This window comes from Bos mutus, chromosome 7 (genome assembly GCF_027580195.1).
Source record: "Bos mutus isolate GX-2022 chromosome 7, NWIPB_WYAK_1.1, whole genome shotgun sequence".
NCBI lineage: Eukaryota > Metazoa > Chordata > Mammalia > Artiodactyla > Bovidae > Bos > Bos mutus.
Genome location: NC_091623.1, coordinates 55817788 through 55837504, shown reverse-complemented (window position 1 = coordinate 55837504; position 19717 = coordinate 55817788). Strand labels below are relative to the sequence as shown.

Sequence of the window (19717 nt, the reverse complement as noted above, 5' to 3'; positions counted from 1 at the left end):
GATTCCAGGCCACGAGGCCGCCAGGTGGCGCGCAAGCCGCGTGGGCCCTGGTGGCCGCAGCCACGTGACTCCGGGGACCGCAGCCGCGAGCCGGGGCACGTGCCCGGGGGAGCCCTGTGGCGCCACGCGCAGATTGGCCCCGCCGGTTCCTCACCAGTTCGTGGGGGCGGGGCCGCAGCTAGGCCTCATTTTATTCTTCGGACTGGGAGCTACCCCAGCCGGGGATGGATGAGTCGGCGAGGATGAGCGAGTCCGGCTGCTGGGGCCGCCCCCGCGAGCCTCCCCGCGAAGCTCAGCCCCCTTAGCTATCCCCGCACAACCGGGAGCCAGCAGTTTCCATGGGAACTGCAGCCGGGTCTGCGCGGCCAGAAGTAGCCTTCCCGGCACGAGCACAGTTTCCGATCCGACAGGAGCCAGGAGGAACATGCGGCGGGGAACAAGCCATCGGTCGGGGTGCCCGGGGTCGACAGCGAGGTCGCCCAGGCAAATCCAAATAGAGCCAGCCCGGGACCCGCATCGCCACCGCCCCGACTGCGCGGGCCATTACATTTGGTCTTCCCTTTCCATCCGCGTGGCCGCGCTCTCGGTTGCTCGCACTTCCATTGGCTCAATCTCGAAGGCATCTTCCCTCAATTCGCCCTCTTGGGGGCCATCCCTGATTGGTCAAATTAGGCTTTCCTCCTTGGGTTTGATGGCACTCTGGGACAGTCTGGAACCTAAAAGGGCGTGCAGGGACGAGGATAGAATTCAGGTTGCGACTTTCAAGTTAGGGGATCCGGGTTCCCCCTCCTGCAGCGCCCTGGACCGGGCCGTCGGACCGCTGTCTGTGGTGCTGAAGCCTCACTCGAAGGCGCCCCTAAGTGCTCTCCTCCTCGAGACTGGCTGCCGCCCCGACAAAAACGTGCACTTGCGTTCCAAAGGAGACTGCGCCACCCCGTATCTCCTGAGAGAAAGGCCAGGTCCGCCCCCTAGCAGAGAGGGAGCGGGACTCCACAAGCGATCAATCACGAGCCCCGGAAGCCAGAACATTTACACGGCAAAACCGTCTACCCGAAGTTTATGGGGTCTGAGAAGGGTCTGATGGTTTCCCGGGTCTGTAAGACACCAGCGGAGTTTGCCTAGAAGCCTGAGCCCCAAACTTCTTCACTCGCTTTGGAGCAGGGCCCCTGACTGTGGTATGCCCATTCCCCACCCACTTTGAATTCTAGAGAACCTTCCCTGCTCAAAATCCACAGGATCCCAATTCTTTCTGCAGGCAGAAAAGGTTTTCAGCTACCCCCACCTTCCTCCATGTGGTTCTCCCAAATATGGGAGGGACGCAGGAGACCCAGGCCTCTGTTCAGTGAAGTCCTGGTTCCTCGTCCCTCTACAGTCTTCTACGTGGACAGCACCTTCTGAGGGCAGTACAATCGAGCCATCATTACCTCCTCACCCTCTCTGCTTCTCCAGCTCCGGGTACTGGACAGAGAGGAACGCTTTCTGTCTTCCAGGCCGAAAGCCCGCCCAAGAAGGGGCGCCAACGCAGGAAGTAAGATCCGTGAGGGCAAAAGGGCCCGAATCTGGCAATTGGAGCCCCCAAGGTTGTGTGTGCTTTCTGTGTGTGCGAAGTCCTGGCCAGCGCGCGCTCGCTTCCACCTGCCGCGCCGTCGGGCGCCGCGAGGAGGCGGGGCTCGGTTGCTGCAGCCAATAAGCGACGCCGGCGCTAGCAGCTGCTGCTATAAAGGGCTGGGGGCGGCGGCGGCGCGGCCCAGAGCGCGGAGCGCGCAGCGCGGGCCGGAGGGAGGGAGGGAGGGCGGGCGAGGGGAGAGGACTGAACACCGGGGACCGGACCGGCCGGGCCGAGGGGCGGCGGCGAAAGGCAGAACGCCGAGATCTCTGTCGGGAAGCGCAACCTCCCCGGGCCCCGCGGGGCCGCGCAGGGGGCGTTCTCAATCCCGCGCCCGCTCCCTCTTTCCATCCCCTGCTGCCCGCAGGCCACCCCGGGGCCCGGTTATCCGCGTTCGCGTACCCGGGCTCGGGCCCGTCCCCGGCCCTCGAGGGAGCCGCTGCCCTCACCGAGACCTCTGCAGCGGCCGCACCAGAGGCCGCCCCGGCAGGACCCCGGCTTGAGCATCGAGCGCCCCCCAAAGAGTGCACGACCCTCGGAGCCGCCCTCAACACGGACCGCGCCCGCCGGGCACACAAGAATGGTCACTGTAGGTATTCCCCTGTCGCTGAGAGGGAATCTAGTCGGAGAGGGTTTAGGCACAGGCTCCGAGGAGATGGGGGTGGGGGGGTAGGACCAGGCCTAGCTAGGCCTGGGTGGGGGGGTAGGACCGAGCCTCGGGGCCTAAGTGTGGGCAGAGCCGCGCCCAGAGTGCTGGGGGCGCTTAGAGTTTGGCTTGAGAGGCCTTAGGGAATCGACCTGCGATTCGGGGGACAACCTACGGAGCCCTGGGGGCGGGATTGCCCCCCTTCAGCAGGCCTGATGGGGGAGGGGCCGCGGCGGCGGAGGATGCCTCCTCCATCCAGGCCCGGACTCAGCAGGCCTCCCGGGCAAACGCAGGGCCCCAATCACTGGTGCTGGGCCAGGACCAGGCGGCAAGGAGTCCCCGAGAGCCCCAGGGAAGGGGTGGCGTCGGATCGCGCGCCCTGGGCCTCGACCGCGCCCGGGAGCCGGGCATCTCGTCCTCGAGCCCGTCGACCTTGCGGCAAGCGGGGAGGGGAGAAGAGGGGGCGCGCCCGGAGGCCCCGCGGGCCCGCCGCCACCGCCGCCGCGTCCCTTTGTTTCTCGGTGCTTCTTCGCGGGCCGTAGCCTCGCGCGGGCGCTTCAGGCTGCTGGGAGGGGGAGGGGAGAGAGGGCCCGCGGGGGGGTTAGTGCTCCGCCGCTCCTGAGCCCCCGCCTCCGGAGGATGGGGAAAGGAGCTCAGGCAGACCCCCTAGGCCAGGTCAAGACGCCCCACCCTGCCAGAGCTCAGGGCCGCGGGGTGACCTTGAACGCGCCCGCCGGCCCGCTCGCCGGCGCCCGTCGCCCAGCGCCGGTGCTTTCAGCAGCCGCCGAGCTGGTCAGCTCCCGAGCGCCCAGCCACGCCCGGCCACGCCCTTTCTTACCACGCCCCTGCCCCGCCCATCTAGACCCCGCCCCCGGGGCCCCAGGGGCCCGGCCTCGCCCGAGCCCTCGGATTTCCACTCCACTCCGCAGCCCGGGCGTATCCCGGGGGCGGGGCTGGCCAATTTTAGCCCCACCCCGGCTCCACCCCCGCCCCCGCCGCGCGACTCTACTCCCCGCGCCGCCGAGCGTCCTTTGTCTGGTCCCAGCGCCCGGGCCTCCTTCTTTCGCTCTTTCTGTCTGTCAGGTCTCTGCGTGTGTGTCTCTGTACCCTGTATCTCTTTCCGGACCTCTTTTTCGAGTAGTAGAGAGCATAATGGGTGGGGGTATGTTCAGCACTCCCTCCATACCTGGGCCTCTCCCCTTCCAGACCTTGAGTCCCACCCACCTGGCTCTGAGAAAGGAGGCCTGAGAGAGGCCACCCTTTTCCTGCTGTGTGATCTCAGGCCAGCTCCTTTCCCTCACTGTCTCATGCACCTCACCCAGGTCTAGGAACGTGAGTGAGGCCTCCTGAGGACCCTCAGCACCCCCAGAACAGCCCAGCATACATTGCTCTGATCTCTGCCCCCATTTGAAAAAGGGAAGCTGAAGCACAAAGGGGAGAACGTGTGGTCAGAGGTCACACAAGGGCCTTGGAGCCCTCGGAGTCCTGGAAAGTACTCTAATGGAAAGTACTCAGGCAGAGACCCACCACTGAGACAGGCTGGGAGGAAGTCAGAGGATGAGTTGAGACAGTGATGGCCCTGCATGAAGGGAGAAGGACCCAGAAGTGGGAGGCTCACTTAGCACCACGTGGTGGTCCAGCCTTACCATGCATAGCCACTCAATGCCCTATTGTCGTGGGTGCCCAAGCATCTGTCACTGTGACTAGGACCGGGGCACAGCTGGAGGCCAAGGGGTCTGACACAGCAAAATGATCTCAGGTGTGTTCACTGCAAAAATCCATATGTCAGATGTTTGTATGATGGTACAAAAGAGTTGAAGGAAGAGAGAGACGGAACGGGAGACAGAGAAGGATGCAGAGGGGAAAGAAGGACGGAGGGGAGAGACTCGGACAGAGAAGAGAAACAGGAAAAGTGTAGCAGAAAGAGGGAAAGACCCAGAGGAAGAGCCAGAGAGAGTGTGGGCGGGAGGGTGGGGGGAGTTTCCCACTTGCTCCGTCTTTAATCTGCCTTCCTCCCCTCTGACTTCACCTCTCCATCCTTGTCCTGGGACAGCCCTCAGCCCTCGAAGGTCTCTGTGATTCCTGTGTCATCCTGGGCCATGCATTTGCTGTGGGCTGAAGCCCGAGAGGGTGTGGCCTCCACCAATCCGATCCCCATTAGCAGCTCAGCCAGCTCAGCCTCGGAGGAAATGCGACACTGATCCCTTTAAGCTCTGGCACAGATGCGAGGGAGATGGGGTGGGGGAAGGTTGAGATTAGCAGGCTGGGCTTCAAGATCCCTAGTGGGAACCCCCCAATCTCCTCTTAACCCCATCCAAGTTGAGGATAGCATTCAGGGAGGTGGAGAACCAGTAACCTTGTAGGCTCTAGGGTCATCAGATCAAGGAATCAAACCCAAAAACCATCCCTGCCACTTCCTTGTCATCCTGGGCAAGTCACAGGTTCCTTTCACCTAAATTTCTCCATTTGAGAAATGGAGATAATTTCCAGCTTTCAGCATGATTGTGGAAAAACAGTGAAAATTATACATGTTCAGTGCATATAGTAGGGCTTCCAAAGCTAGAATCTGATGTGCCTTGCGTACTATGTCCTGCTTTTTGGGGCTTGCATAGACATCATTAACTGATCACAGAATAATAACTTGCTGAACCCAGACATAAATTCAGACTCCAGCTCTCCATACATGGGGGACCTCTGTGGCATATTTTTAGTGGTTGGACAAAGGCCCAGGGAGGCAGCATGAGTGTCAAAGGACACACAGTGAGGAGGGTGGAAGCAGCAGCTTGGTGGCAGCTAGTAAATAACTTGTTGAGTTGAATGAGTAGACTCGGCCAACAGAGTAGGTTTAAATGTAGTGATCCCCAGGGCTTGGGGTTGAGTGGGTGCTCGGCTTTGCTTTGTTATTGTTATTATTTTTATTATTGGCCATTTCACCAAGAGAGTGGGCTCTTGGGTCTAAACCCTGGATTTGAATTCTTGGTCCACTTTTTGTGTGCTACCCAACCTTGTTTCAACCCCTTCTCCTTCAATGAGACTCAGCTTTCTCATCTGTCATCTGTTAAATGATGAAAAGAGCTCCATAATATTCAATGTTGGGAGAACTGCCTGGGAATTTTCACATAGAGAATTTTGTCTGGCACATAGCAGGCCCTCAACTCATGGCTATGTTATTAGTAAAGTGTTGTTTTAAGACCAGGATGCTGATGTGTGGAGTGTACGTTATTGCTTTCTTTCAGGAGCCTGCTGCAGACATTGCTAATCAACCAAGTCTGTATTCCTGGTGAGACTGGATGTGGCTTCAGAATAATCCTCCAGGGAATTCCCCAGTGGTCCGGAGGTTAGGATTCCATGCTCTCTCTGCCGAGGGCCCAGGTTTAATCCCCCATCAGGGAACTAACATCCCATAAGCTTCATGATGCAGCCAAAAATGGAAAAAAATAAAGAATAATTCTCCAGGCAGATCTCCCAGATAGCCACTCCCAGCCAATTGGAGCTGCAGGGGAGTTGACCCTCTGAGCCATCCTTTAAATAAGAATAAATGACAAGGAAGCAGAAGCCCAAAGAAGAGCCAAGATTGTCCCTGAGGACATACAGCCATATGGTGGCAGAGCTGCCCCCAGTGTGCTGGCCAGTCATTAGAAACAGCTCTGAAGTCCAACATATCCAGGTTTGAAATCAAGTTCTCCATTTATATCATGCAGTGTCTCTGAGTTCTTTCCCGGGTACCGGACACGGGAGGTGTCAGTGGAGCGGGATGATTATTAATAGCAGGACTGGTGGACAGGACAAGCCTGCTTCCACTTCCCATGACTGTGTATACAGCAGACATAGCCAACCAATCCAGAATGCTTTCCAGCTGCACCCACAATCAGTTTTAGATTGTTCTCTGGTCACTATACTGGTAATTTGTTGGAGTTTTCAAGAAAATGGAGCAGAGGCCCAGAAGTGTGAAGCAGCATACCTAAGGACACAGCTGGAAAATGTGAGAGCCAGCACTAGGCTTCGTTGGCAGTAGAAGTCAGAACTATAGACTTCTCATCATTAAAGCTCATGTGCAAATCCCTGTTTCACCATTTAGGGACTGCATGATCTTGGTAATTTTTTAAACATCTTTGAACCTCACTCTCCTCATCTGTTGTCTTAGTCAGCTCAGGCTGACTAAAATACCATTAACTGGGTGGCTTAAACAACAGACATTTATTTCTCATAGTTCTGGAGGCTGAGAAGTCCAAGATCAAGGTGTGGGCTGATTTGGTTTCGTGGTGAGGGCCAGCTTCCTGGTTTGCAGATGGTTATATTATCACTGTCTTCATATGGTGGAGAGAGATCATCTGGCCCTTTTTATAAGGCTCCATCCTCATGACCTAATTACCTCCCAAATGCCCCGCCTCCAAGTACCATCTCATCGGGGATAAGGGTTTCACATATGAATTTGGAGGGACACAAGCATTTAGTCCATATGCGTGCATACTAAGTCGTTTCATTCGTGTCCAGCTCTTTGCAACTCTATGGACCGTAACCCGTCAGGCTCCTCTGTCTGTGGGACAGGCAAGAATACTGAAGAGGGTCACCATGCCCTCCTTCAAGGGATCTTCCCAACCCAGGGATCAAACCGCCATCTCTTAGTCTCCTGTATTGGCAGGCAGGTTCTTTACCACTAGTGCCCTCTGGAAAGCCCATTTAGTCCAGAGTTTCTCTCTCTCTCTTATTTTTTTCTGTAGCATCTCTTAAACAGGCTTCCCAGGTGGCTCAGTGGTAAAGAACCTGCCTGCCGATGCAGGAGACGCAGGTTCAATCCCTGAGCCAGGAAAATCCCCTGGAAAAGGAAATAGAAACCCACTCCAGTTTTCTTTCCTGGAAAATCCCACGAATGGAGGAGCCTGGTAGGCTACAGTCCATGGGGTTCAAAAGAGTCAGATAAGACTTAGCACCTAAACAACATTTCTTAAGCTGAGGAAATAAAACCCTCTTCTTTTCAGAGTTGTGAATAAGGAAAAAAGAAAAATTGCCTGTAGAGGGCCTTGCTCTGTGCCTAGTACACAATATGCCCAAAATCTGGGGACAACTATGGTATGATATTTTGGGGCAGGGATGACTGAGATGATGTGAACCTGCTGGCTCTTTCTATCACCGCAATAGACATTGCTAATCAATCACACAATGGTCTTTCCTCCTGAAACTGAATATGGCTTTAAATCCTTCTTAATTCATCCCTCTAGGAAGACTCTACCAATCTATTCGGGTTTCTAGGTGAGGGAAACCTATTCACTAGCTGTGCTATAGGAGAAAAACCTAAAGAAATGCTGGCTACTTTCCTTTCTCATGCCCATGACAGACAATACTAACCAACCGCAGCACTGTTTCCTTCTGAGCACAGATGTGGCTTTCAAATTCTTCTTTCTCTACATGACTCTTAAGATAGCCAAGGCTAATTATTTGAATTTTCAGCAAAGTGAGTCAGAGGACCCCAAGAGAATAAGGAGTATATCCAAGCACACAAAACAAGGAGTTAGAGCTGGTACCTGACTGACTGACTGACTCTCATAGAGAATGGTAGAGAGTGGTCTTCAGGTGTAGACAGGTCTGCATTTGCATTCCAAATGCCACCACTGATATGCTGTGTGACTTTAATACGTTCTTTAACATCTCTGAGCCTCATATTCTTTGTCATAGCATAATTAACTTCTACTGAGCTGTTGCATGGATCAAAAAACATAGTGTCTGACTCCTTGTGACCCCATGGACTGTAGCCCGCCAGGTTCCTCTGTCCGTGGGAGTCTCCAGGAAGAATACTGGAGTGGGTAGTATTCTCCCCACAGTGCTGGGATTGGTTGGTATTGTCTGTCATGGGCATGAGAAGGGAAAGTAGCCAACATTTCCTTAGGTCTTCTCCTATGGCACAGTTGGTGAATAGGGTGCCCTCACCTAGAAACCCAAATAGATTGGTAGAGTCTTCATTATATATGGATGGACTTTTTCCAGGTAAAAGATCCCCTTCTCCGGGGGATCTTCCCAACCCAGGAGTTGAACCAGGGTTTCCTGCATTGCAGGCAGATTCTTTACCCTCTGAGCCACCAGGGAAGCCCGTTCTTGAACATAGATGTTAAAAATCCCAAACAAACAACCATCAAAAAATGTGGCAAATCAAATCAAACAATGTATATAAACAAAAGTGCAACATGACCAAGTTTAGTTTAGCTTAGGAAAGTTGACTTAATATTAGAAAATCAATTAGTGCAGTTCATGATAGTAATATAGTAAAGCAAAAAAAATTATTTCAATAGATGTAGAAAAAGATAGTCAATAAAATTCAATATCCATTCCTTTAAAAAATATCTTGTTAGGATATTAGGAATAAAATTAAACATTCTTAACTTGATAAAAGTCATCTACCAAAAAACCTATAGTAAAGATCATATTTAGCTGTGAAATATTTAAAGCATTTCCTTTAATGTTTCAAGAATAAAAAGCCACTAGCAAAGAGTCGGACACGACTGAGCAACTGAAATGAACTGAACTGAACTGAACTGATCACAAGGTAGCCCCTGCAATAAGACAAGAAAAATAAATAATAGGTATAGATTGGTGATAAAGAAGAGTATCATTATTTGCAGATGTTATTATGTTATACAGAAAAAATCCAAAATGGCTCAGTGGAAAAACAGGTGGGGAGGTGTAAACGCCTAGTGGGAAAATTATGCATAAAGCAAAAGAAATATTAACATATTTGGATAGGACTTGCCTTTGGTGGGAAGAGCAAAGTACAAGGTCAGGAATGGGATTATGAGGGTTTCATAGTGAATTAAAAAGGTTGCAATTTTAATTTTGAATACAAAAGTATTCATTTCATTATTCTAAAAATGTAGATTGGTTTTAGACAAATGGGCAAGCATATGTGCAAAAGGGCATATATGGCATTTATATACGGACTTTTTCCAGGTAAAATCACACACAAAATGCTTTGCCCAGTGCTCAAGGAGTGGGAGGGGCTGTAAGAATAATACCTTATCCCCTCTGAATGTTCAAGCCTATGTCAGACATGACACATCTGTCACCACAAACCCTGATGTGGGGACTGGGCCATGAGTGGGTGTGGCCTGTTGTCTCCAGCAGATACTCGGCGCCATGGAGTCTCAGGTGGCAGGGGGCCCGGCCGGCCCGGCCCTGCCCAACGGGCCACTCCTTGGTACAAACGGAGCCACTGATGACAGCAAGACAAACCTCATTGTCAACTACTTGCCCCAGAATATGACCCAGGATGAGTTCAAGAGCCTCTTCGGCAGCATTGGTGACATCGAGTCCTGCAAGTTGGTTCGGGACAAGATCACAGGTGTGGCTTCTGGCGGGTAGGGGTAGGGGATGGAGGTGGCAGCCTCAGAAGTACATGTGTGATGTGGAGCCGGAAGTGACCCGGGTGGGAGGTGATGAGAGCAGGTGGGACCCTCGTGGGGCCTGAGGTATGATGGGGAGCCAGGTGTGAGCCCAGGTAGGAGCAGGTGGGACCTTGGTGGAATGTGAGGTGTGATGGGGAGACAGATGCAACCCTAGGTGGGATACTGGAGGGGTCTGAGGTGTCCTGGGGGTAGGGTGGTACACTGGGGGAATAAATAAGGGTGGAATCCTGGTTCTCATAACTGTGATGGGGGTGGTCAGCCTCTCAGGCCTGGGTCTGGGAGGACCCTGGCAGGTCATCGTCCTGGTCCTGCCTGCAGGGCAGAGCCTCGGCTACGGATTTGTGAACTACTCTGACCCCAACGATGCAGACAAAGCCATCAACACCCTCAACGGCCTCAAACTGCAGACGAAGACCATCAAGGTCAGCGCCCTCGTTCCTGTGACTCCCCATCTTGGCTGTGCCCATTTCCTCTTTATTACCACCCACCTGAACTGACCCTTCCACTGCCACCCAACCCCTGGCCATACCCTCCCCACATGTCCATTCCCCCTACGGCCACCCATCCTCCCCCATGGCTCATCCCCTAAGGGGTTCAAATCATTCCCCAAAGGCTTTCTGTCTGGGGCCCCAGAGCCAATGACTCTGGCTCTCTGAATCTCAGTTTCCTCACCTGTTGATGGGGAGATGATCAACCCCACATTCTCTGGCAACTCAAGGAGTCAGCCAGGCCCTGGAGGTACCCACCCCCTCAGCTGTAGGAGTGACCAGGGTCTGGTGTGCAGCCCCCTCCCTGCCTTTGTCATGGAAATGGGGGAGAGGGGGGCCCATCTGCCATCTGGAGCCTAACTAGGGTCTGGGAGGGTGGGATTAGGGGTGGGCCCTTCCCCCACCTTTGTGCAATGCCCCTCCCCCCCATGACCTCCCCTCTCAGCAGCTGCAGCTGGGACCCTGCGAGCCCAGGTTCCCTGGGAAGGTGGGGGGGAAATCACCATGGAAACCCCCTCTCCGGGTTTGCCTGGGGGTGTTTGGGCTCCACCCCACAAATCTGCTTCTGAATCCTGGGGGAGGGTAGGCTGGGGAGGATGCCCATCTGGCCCCCAGTTTGGCATAAAAACAGAGGTGCTGGAATCTCTTCCTCTCCCTGATGTGGAGGCTGACAAGGGTCTGATGGGTCCCTCTGTGGCCAAGTGGACCCAGAAGCCCCCAGGCTGTGAGGATGGACCCTAGTGATGAACTGTATGACCCTGAGGGCTACTGTATGCGGGTGATGTGGCATGCGTGTGTAGTGCGTGGCACCCTAGGCTGTAAGACATGGTGTCTGTGGGACCCCGTGGCTAGGTCAGTGGCTGTCATCCTGCGGGCCTGGCTCTTATAGACTCAGGTTGTGTTACTGTCTCTGAGGACATGGGGTTTTCTTGGTAGGTGCTTTGTGACACACTACAACTCCGGCTGTGACCTGGTGGGGCTGCGTGGGTGTGTCTTGCTGTGACAGGGTGTTTGTGTGTTATGGTGAAATTGTGTGGGTGTGTCTAGCTGTGCCCCATTCAGGGTGGGATGTGTGTGACACCGAGGGCTTGTGCAGTGGTGTGACAGGTGTGTGGTTGGTTCTATGATTCTTACTGTAATTACCCTGGAGTTCCATGAATGTGGCAATGGCCTTGTGTCCCCCTCCTGGTGGTGTAGTCACCGGAGCTGTGCAGTGGGAATCCTAGTGTGGCCCCGTGTGTGTGTGTGCCTGGGTGGCTGTGGTGTTTGGCTGGTCCTAACTAGGTGTTCCAGCAGGTTGTGCCCCAAATATTTCCAGCCATCCATTGTGTGCCAAGCCCTATCCTGGTCAAGGGGTGTAGGAGGAGCCCATACCCAGGTGAAGGACCTGGGTCAGCCCACGTCATGGAAGGATGGGAAAGGACCCTGAATGCCGACTCTGCCTTGGATGACCCCTGACCCCAAAACCCATCTAGGAGTTCAGCGTCCCTTCCCCCGTCCCCCAGCTCCAATCCATCAACAAGTCGTCATCCCTAAAAAAGGCACAGCCCCTAGGGTGGGGAAGAGTGGAAGCCATCAAATACATTGCCATGAGTTTTCATTGTTATTACTGAAATATAGCAGCTGTGATGTTTGTCTTTTAGTTTTCTGGAGGGCCCCGGGTGCGCACAATTGCATCAATTAGAATCTCCCTGCCCCCACTCCAGAAGCAATATACCCTTGGCCCAATTTATTCATTTTGTTCATTTTTTAATTAGTGACTTCTAGTGAAGTAATATGCCCTTGCAACTCACCTCCCTAAACAAAAGCTGGACCCTTGACAATGACCTCCTCTACCCAGAGGTTAATTTAGAAGAAACAGAAAGATAGACATCAGCAGAAGTAAGGGAGGAAGGAGCTTATCCTCCCACCCCCTGCCCCCGATAGCTCTAGCTCACCCTGTTAGCGTTTGGGGGTGGGCCCTCTAGACCATGTTTCCAGGACATTGATAAACACACAATGAGATGGGGTCACACAATAGTCGCTGCTCTGTAAATGGACTTTTCTTTCCCCCACTTTACAATACTCACCACTGTTTCGGGGAAATAAATATACACATCCACCATTTTTCAAACAGTTGCAGAGAGTTTCATTGTTGGGCTGGACCACAATTAATGAATCGAAGGGTCATAGGGAAATGTGTCTTATTTCATAACTGAGAGAAGGGCTTTGAGAGAGGAACGGGGCTAAGGGTGGAGGACCAAATGCGGATGGGAAAGGACCAGGAGGATATTTCACAAGAGGCATGGAGGAGAAGAAAGGTGAGGAAGAGAGTTGGAAGCCCAGGGGACAGCAAGAGCAAAGGCCCTGAGGGTGGAGCAAACCTAGTGTTTGGGGAACATGGAGGGAGGCCTGTGTGCCTGGAATAGAGATGTTGAGGGGGACAGTGGGCTGAAATGAGCACGGGGGGTGGTGATGGGTCAGGTCATGCAAGGCCCTGTGGGCCATGAGAAGCACTTGAACTCTGAGAAGGTGGGAGACACAGAGGAGTCTAAGCAGAGGGATGTGACCTGGTTCAGATGCTCACAGGTGCCCCCTGGCTGCTGTGGGAGGAACAGCCTGTGGGGGGGTGTGGAGTGGAGCAGGGAACCAGGGTGGAGCCTGCTACACTGGTCTGGATGAGCAATGGGAGGAAAATGGGGAGAAGTAGGTGGATTCTGGATAAGGAGGAAGGTGGAGCCGATAGGATGATGGTGTTTAGACGTGGGTGTGATAGACACGTCGAGGACAACCCAAGGCTGGGGACCTGAGCGCCTGGAACGACAGAACTGTCATTATTGAGTGGAGGCAAGTTGGGGTTGCTGAGTGTGACTCCTCCACCATGAAGCCTCCTCACAGGACACCTGGAGGCAGGTATCACGCAGGTGTGCAGTTCAGGGGCCAGTCCCAGTGCTGGCTCAGACATTCTGGAGCTGTCAGGATTGAGCTGTGGGCTAAAGATCTGAGTGACCCTGAGGGTGCCCAGTGTAGTAGGGAAGAGACCGGCCAGCACCCCAGGTTCACTTTCCAAAGAAGTCAGACGTGTCGATGCTGCTGGAATGTCCAGCCTGAGAGCATGAGCTAGAGACGCAAAGGTCTCCAAAGTCCCCAGGGAGACACGTGCCCCCCCTCCCCCCAGAGGCGCAGGTATTTGTCATCGCTCTACGCAGGCCGAGCCACGTTCATTATCTTGGTCACAGCCACGTCCCCTCTGACCACTCCCCGGTTGACTCCTGCCCACTGCCCATGGTGACTGACCACTCATGGTATTTGTTGAGTAAATGGATGAGGGATGTCTGTCGCGCAGTGGCAGTTTGGGTGTTGCCTCACTTTCCCCATCTGTGATATGGGTCTTGCCCTCAGCCCTGTCTGCCTGACCCCCTCCCCCAGGTATCCTATGCCAGACCCAGCTCTGCCTCTATCCGAGATGCGAACCTGTACGTCAGCGGGCTCCCCAAGACCATGAGCCAGAAAGAGATGGAGCAGCTCTTCTCCCAGTACGGCCGCATCATCACTTCTCGCATCCTGGTGGACCAGGTCACAGGTGAGGCTGCCGGGGAGGGCTCACCTGGCAGGGGCACGCAGGACAGAGACACCCAGGTGGGACGTGAGTGGAGAAACAAACAGCAGGGAGGAGGGGGCGGGGTCACACAGGAGGGGGCGGGTCCCCATGAAGCCCTCGCGCCCCACTGCAGGTGTCTCTCGGGGTGTGGGGTTCATCCGCTTTGACAAGAGGATCGAAGCCGAGGAGGCCATCAAAGGACTGAACGGGCAGAAGCCGCTGGGTGCGGCCGAGCCCATCACGGTCAAGTTTGCCAACAACCCGAGTCAGAAGACGGGCCAGGCGCTGCTCACCCAGCTCTACCAGTCCTCCGCCCGGCGCTACGCAGGCCCCCTGCACCACCAGACACAGCGCTTTCGGTGAGCCCCTGCCGCTCCCTGCCCCTAGATACCCCAGACCCCCAGAACCGGGTGCCCGAGGCTTGCAGGTGCCCTCCTTGAACCCCGTTCCTGCACAGTGGAGAGACTCCAGGACGATGCCCACACTCTGGGGCTGCTGAGGGCAGAAAAGAGGAAATGTGGGGGCCTGTCCTGTGTTGAGGCCAGGCCCTTGTACACAGCAGGCACTCAATGTCCACAGGCCACTGTGAGTATTATTATTGGCGTCAAGAGTTCTAGAACTACCCGATCGGGTCAGCCCCGGCTGCCCCCTCCCTTGGGCACGTGGCTCCAGCTGCTGGTTCCACAGGTGCAAGCCACAGAGTGCTCCCTGGGGGGCAGGCACCCTTGCTTTTTCTGCTCAGTGATGCCATGAGATCAGAGCCCATCTTGTCCCTTGAGGGACAAAGGGTCCCCAGGGACCCTGAGGCTCAGAGAGGCCGTGTCACTTGCCTAACCCAGGCACTTTGGAGAAGAGACTTGAAACTTCCCTTCTAGGGACCCAAGAGCTGGAGTTGGGGGCAGGTGGGGGGGTGGCATGGGAGAGCAAGACGGGGTGTCCAGTGTGGGAGGACGAGGATGCCAGTGAAGAGTGGGTAGCAGGACCGGCATGAGGCGGTGCCCGAGTGAGTGACCGCGGTTCCGTGCCAGGCGGTGTCCAGCCGGGCGGGGAGCAGGCGGGAGGGGGCAGGGCCGGCAGCACTGCTGGCCTGCTGGCTGGGGGCGGGGAGGGCAGGCTGGCTGCAGTGTCACAGCCAGGGGGTGTGCCCAGAAGCCACCAGTGACCACCCCTTCTGCCTCCACAGGCTGGACAACTTGCTCAACATGGCCTATGGAGTCAAGAGGTAAGAGTGCCCCTGCCCTGCTGCCCCCAGCCCCTCCGTATTCCCTCCTGGGACCTTTGCCCTGATGGAGCCCTCCCCCACCTCACCCCCAGGACTGCCCATGTATGGGCATAGTGTGACCATCAAGAGATCTGGGGAATACTGAGTCTGCTAAGTGCCTAGAAAGGGCTACTGTGAAATTTGGACCCAGACGGCCTATCTGTGGCCTTCTCCATTCCACTGAAAGGCAGGCAGGGTTGCCTGGGTCACAGCTGTGCCCCCACTGGCCACTGTTGGTCATCTCTGCTGAGGGTCACAGGATGCCCCCTTTCCGCCTCTTAGCTGGCAAGGAACCTTGAGGCCCCTGCTATACTGTACACATCCTGATCCTCTGAAGGTCCCTGTGTCTATACCATCAAGAGCTACTGAGCACATGCTGAGTGCCAGGAGCATGGCTTGGGGTTGGGAACCCAGCGTGGCCCAGTCAGACTTGCCCCTGGTGGCCCTGGTGGAAATGGAATGACACTGAGCTTGATGCTTGGCACACAGTGTGGGCTCGCTCAGTAAAAGGCACCAGCTCTTATGATTATTGTTAATATTATTACTTATCTCAGTCCTTTGGGGAAGGAGACAGATGAACAGTGATCTGGGAGGTAGGGTAGGAGACAGGTTGATGGACATCCAATGGAGACATCACTCGGGGCCAGAAGAGAATCAGGGTTCCTGGCAGCAGAGATGGCTTTGCAAAGTCCAGGAGGAGAGAGTGAGCCCAGCAATCATATAAACAGCTTAAGGCCCTTGGTGTCCTGGGTCCTGAGGTGTAGAGGAGCCTCAGGAAGGCAGGGAGCCAGCGCGGAATGTGGTGAAGCCAGTTCTGCCCCTTCCTCTGTTCTTTGACTCCACACACCTCTCCCAAGGGCCGTGGTGCTGAGAGCTGTTCTGGGCCTGGGAGCCGGAACCGAACCTTGCAGGGAAGATGGAGCTGAGAATAAATATCCGATTTAAATAGGAAAAGGCCTGGGGGCTTCCCTGGTGGTCCAGTGGTTAAGACTCTGAGCTTCCACTGCAGAGGGAGCAGGTTCAATCCCTGGTCGGGGAACTAAAATCCTGCGTGCCTCGAGGTGCAGCCAAAAAAACCCCCGAAAACATACACATGTACACGTGTGCCTGCCAAGTCACTTCAGTTGTGTCTGATTCTTAGCGACCCCATGGCCTGTAGTCAGCCAGGCTCCTCTGGCCGTGGGATTCTCCAGGCTAGAATACTGGAGTGGGTTGCCATGCCCTCCTCCAGGGGATCTTCCCGACTCAGGGATCGAACCCAGGTCTCTTATGTCCCCTGCATTGGCAGGTGGGTTCTTTACTACTAGCAGTACCTGGGAAGCCCACATATGTACATACATATGTACATAAGTAGGAAAAAGCTGAAGAGGGCCAGAGAGAGGAGGTGACCACGGAGCTGAGACCTGAATAACCAGAAGGGGACACTTAAAGGCCACACTCGCACCCTGGTTCCAGCACTGCCCTTCCGGGTGGGCCTCCTCCTGGCAGGATGGCCAGTGTGGCAAAAGAGGCGGCATTGCCAAGGGTGAGGTCAGGGTGGTGTCTGAGTGGCTGGTGAGGACAGGAATTGGGTGGGAAGAAATGCCAAGGGGAGAGTGGTTGCCAGGTGAGGGGAAGGGGTCAGGGATCAACAGGGCTGAGGATCAGGTGGGGTCCAAGGTCATGGGCTCAGGAGGTGGGTTGGGACTCAGGGAAGGATGGTGGGTGAGGACCTAACATTCAGAGAGGGTCAGAGGTCAGGACAGGGCTTCAGGTCAGGGTGGAGATGGGGGCTGGTGTCTCAGAGTGGCTCAGAGTGTGAGGTTTAAGGTGGATGGGGTCTCAGATGGAGGTCACAGGGCCAATGCAGGGTCACACAGTCCCAAGGTCATTGCACAGTCAGAGGTCAAGAGGGGTCAGGGGGCATGCCGGGGGTCAGGGCAGAGCCCGCGTGACCCCCAAAGTAGTCCCCTGTCGCTCATCGCCAGGTTCTCACCCATCGCCATCGATGGCATGAGCGGCCTTGCGGGCGTGGGCCTTTCGGGGGGTGCAGCGGGCGCCGGCTGGTGCATCTTCGTGTACAACCTGTCTCCGGAAGCGGACGAGAGCGTTCTGTGGCAGCTGTTCGGGCCCTTCGGGGCGGTCACCAACGTCAAGGTCATCCGTGACTTCACCACCAACAAGTGCAAGGGCTTCGGCTTCGTCACCATGACCAACTACGACGAGGCGGCCATGGCCATCGCCAGCCTCAATGGCTACCGCCTGGGCGAGCGCGTGCTGCAGGTGTCCTTCAAGACCAGCAAACAGCACAAGGCCTGAGGCGCCGCCGCCCTCCCCACCCTCCCGGGCAGCAGAGACAGAGAGAGAGAGAAAGAGAGAGAGAGAGAGAGAGACAGGGGGCCCGAGAGAGACAGCGCAGGCAGACCACGGACGGCACGAGGGCCCTGCGTCCCTGCAGAAGCCACAGGGTGAGCACTTGGTGGGAGGGTCTGCAGGGCATGGGGGTGCCGGGGGGGGCCCCCTCCCCCATCCTAATGCCCCTACCCCCTAGGCTGGGCTGTTCACTCTCTCGTCTTGGTTTCGTTCATGGTGAAGGTTTTTGTTTCCTTTTTCGGCTAAAATGAAAGCAGAGATGTGCCCCTAGCCCACCCCTCAACCACCCTCCACGGATGGCTTGGGGTGGGGCGCATTGGGGGTGCCCTCCCAGGCCCCCTTGCCCAGGCCTCCCCAGTTACCTAGGTGAGCCTGAGACGGGGGGGATCAGGTTTAAAAATCCCCAAAAAAGTGAAACATGAGAGGGGTGTGGTCAGCCCTGGCCCAGAGCCCCTTGGTGTGGAATGTGAGGAGCAGGGGGAGGGGCTGGAAACAGAGACAAAATGAAAAAAAAAAAGGGGGGGTGGGAGGGGAAGAAAAACTCTATTTTTGTAAAAAGGGAAAAAAGACCTCGTGGAGAATTTTTACTGGGGATTCTTGAACTTGAAAAAAAAAAAAACACAAAAAAAGACAAAAAAAAAATATTTTGGCAGGTTATGTTTACCGACTGGGGCAGGGACAGGGAGCAGGGCTTAGGAGCTGAGGGTCCATGGGGCCACACTGAGAAACACAGCCACGCAAAGATACACAGGGGCAGGCACATGTACACACCCCCCAGGGACACACACAGCAGCACAGAGGGACCCAGAGACACGCCTCAGGAAAACTCCTTGGCCCAATAAACATGGAAGAGCAAAGTATGGGGCTACACACGCATGGCCATGGTGGACTCGGACGTGGGCAAATGTGGCCAAGGGAGGAAGTGACCGCAGGTGGGTGTGGCCAAGGGAGGAAGTGACCGCAGGTGGGTGTGGCCAAGGACAAATGTGCACACGTGAAGATGGGAACATTACCTCACGTGCACGTGGCCATGTGGAGACAGATTCATTTGGACATAAATCTAGACACCCAAGCATGGAGACACATAGTCACAACACCCAGAGACACACAGACATGTCCACAGCATCGTTCAGGCCCAGGTTAGCGGTCACAGCCCAGACCCCAGCCCAGTCCACAGCCCACTTCCTCCCTTAGCAAGGACGGCTGGCCCCACCCCACCCGCTACACTCCAGCCCCACCGGCCCCGCCCCAGGTTCTCTGCAGAGATCTCTCCTGGCTCCTCAGTGGTCCCTGCTGCCCACGATCACAGGCGTGCACACACAGCGTCCATGCATCCAGACACAGGATACCTCGTTACCCTTTTGGCATCATGGTGGGCTGGAGGCAGCCCCCCCCCCCACAACACTTGAGGCCAAAGGAACCCCCACCCCCGACCCTGGGGCTGAGCCTCCCTGGGCCAAAGGCCCTGGCCCTCAAGGCCAAGGGGGAGACTGGGCCCTGAGCCTCCCTGCTCCAGAGCCTCCCCCAGCAGCAAGCGCCCACCACTCTCCTGGACAGGCCCAGGGTGGATTGGCCCAGCGGCCCAGCCCCACCTTCTCTTCCCGTCCACTTGTCACCCCCTTTCAGTTTGTTGGGTTTTTCTGTCTTTCCAGATCAGTGAGGGCAGTGGACGCAGCCCCCATCCCGAGCCCCAGCCTCGGCTTCTGTCTGGGCTTTTCCATCCCCCTAGTTTTCATTCTTTGTTTAAAAAAAAAAAAATCCAACAGAAGCCAAAGGCCGGAGCCCTCGGGAGCCCTCGCAGGCCCTCACCCCCACAGTGGGCCCAGTCAGAACCAAGAACGGCAAACCCTAGTTTCAGCCCCTCCTCCGGTGTCCCTGCGTTTGGTGTCTGGCCTTGGCCCCATCTGACTGCCCAGCTCTCTCTCCCCGACCCCTCCCGGTGTTGTTATTAAACGTCTGTGGAGCTTCTGCTGCAAGGAACAAAAAGAAAAAAAAAAATCAAAAAGCGACAAAAAAACACAAACAGAAGAGGAAAAAAGCGACAAAAAAAAAAAAAAAAAAAGGAAAAAACCACACACACAGAAGAGATTTAAAAAAAAAGAAAAAAAAAAAAAGACATAAACTGGCACCAGTTAACTTTCTTGTACTTTTTTGCCGAATTGAGCTTCTTGTAGTTTTAACTTATTGCTATGTTAACTATTTATCCTTGTTGCCCTGTAAGGACATTTGTGTATATTTCTGTTCCTTCATCCAGTTTGCAAGTTTAAAGGAACCACGATGTTCTCTTTGTTTCTTTAAGTTTTGCCGAGACGTGGTTATGCCTAATTTATTTATAAAAGGGGAAGTGGAATCATTAAAGTAATAATAATTATTAATAACAGTAATGGTAG

The 19717-nt window shown here is 55.1% G+C and overlaps 1 protein-coding gene across 1 annotated transcript; it reads left to right on the top strand.

Annotated features, from left to right (window-relative positions):
- The first annotated feature begins 1818 nt into the window (after window positions 1–1818).
- On the top strand, window positions 1819–17749 carry ELAVL3 (ELAV like RNA binding protein 3). Its single transcript, XM_070374824.1, has 7 exons — window positions 1819–2195; window positions 9363–9582; window positions 9965–10068; window positions 13543–13696; window positions 13848–14073; window positions 14898–14936; window positions 16922–17749. Exons 1-7 carry the CDS (start codon window positions 2187–2189, stop codon window positions 17271–17273), a joined length of 1104 nt encoding a protein of 367 aa, XP_070230925.1. The 5' UTR covers window positions 1819–2186; the 3' UTR covers window positions 17274–17749.
- The last annotated feature ends 1968 nt before the right edge of the window (window positions 17750–19717 follow it).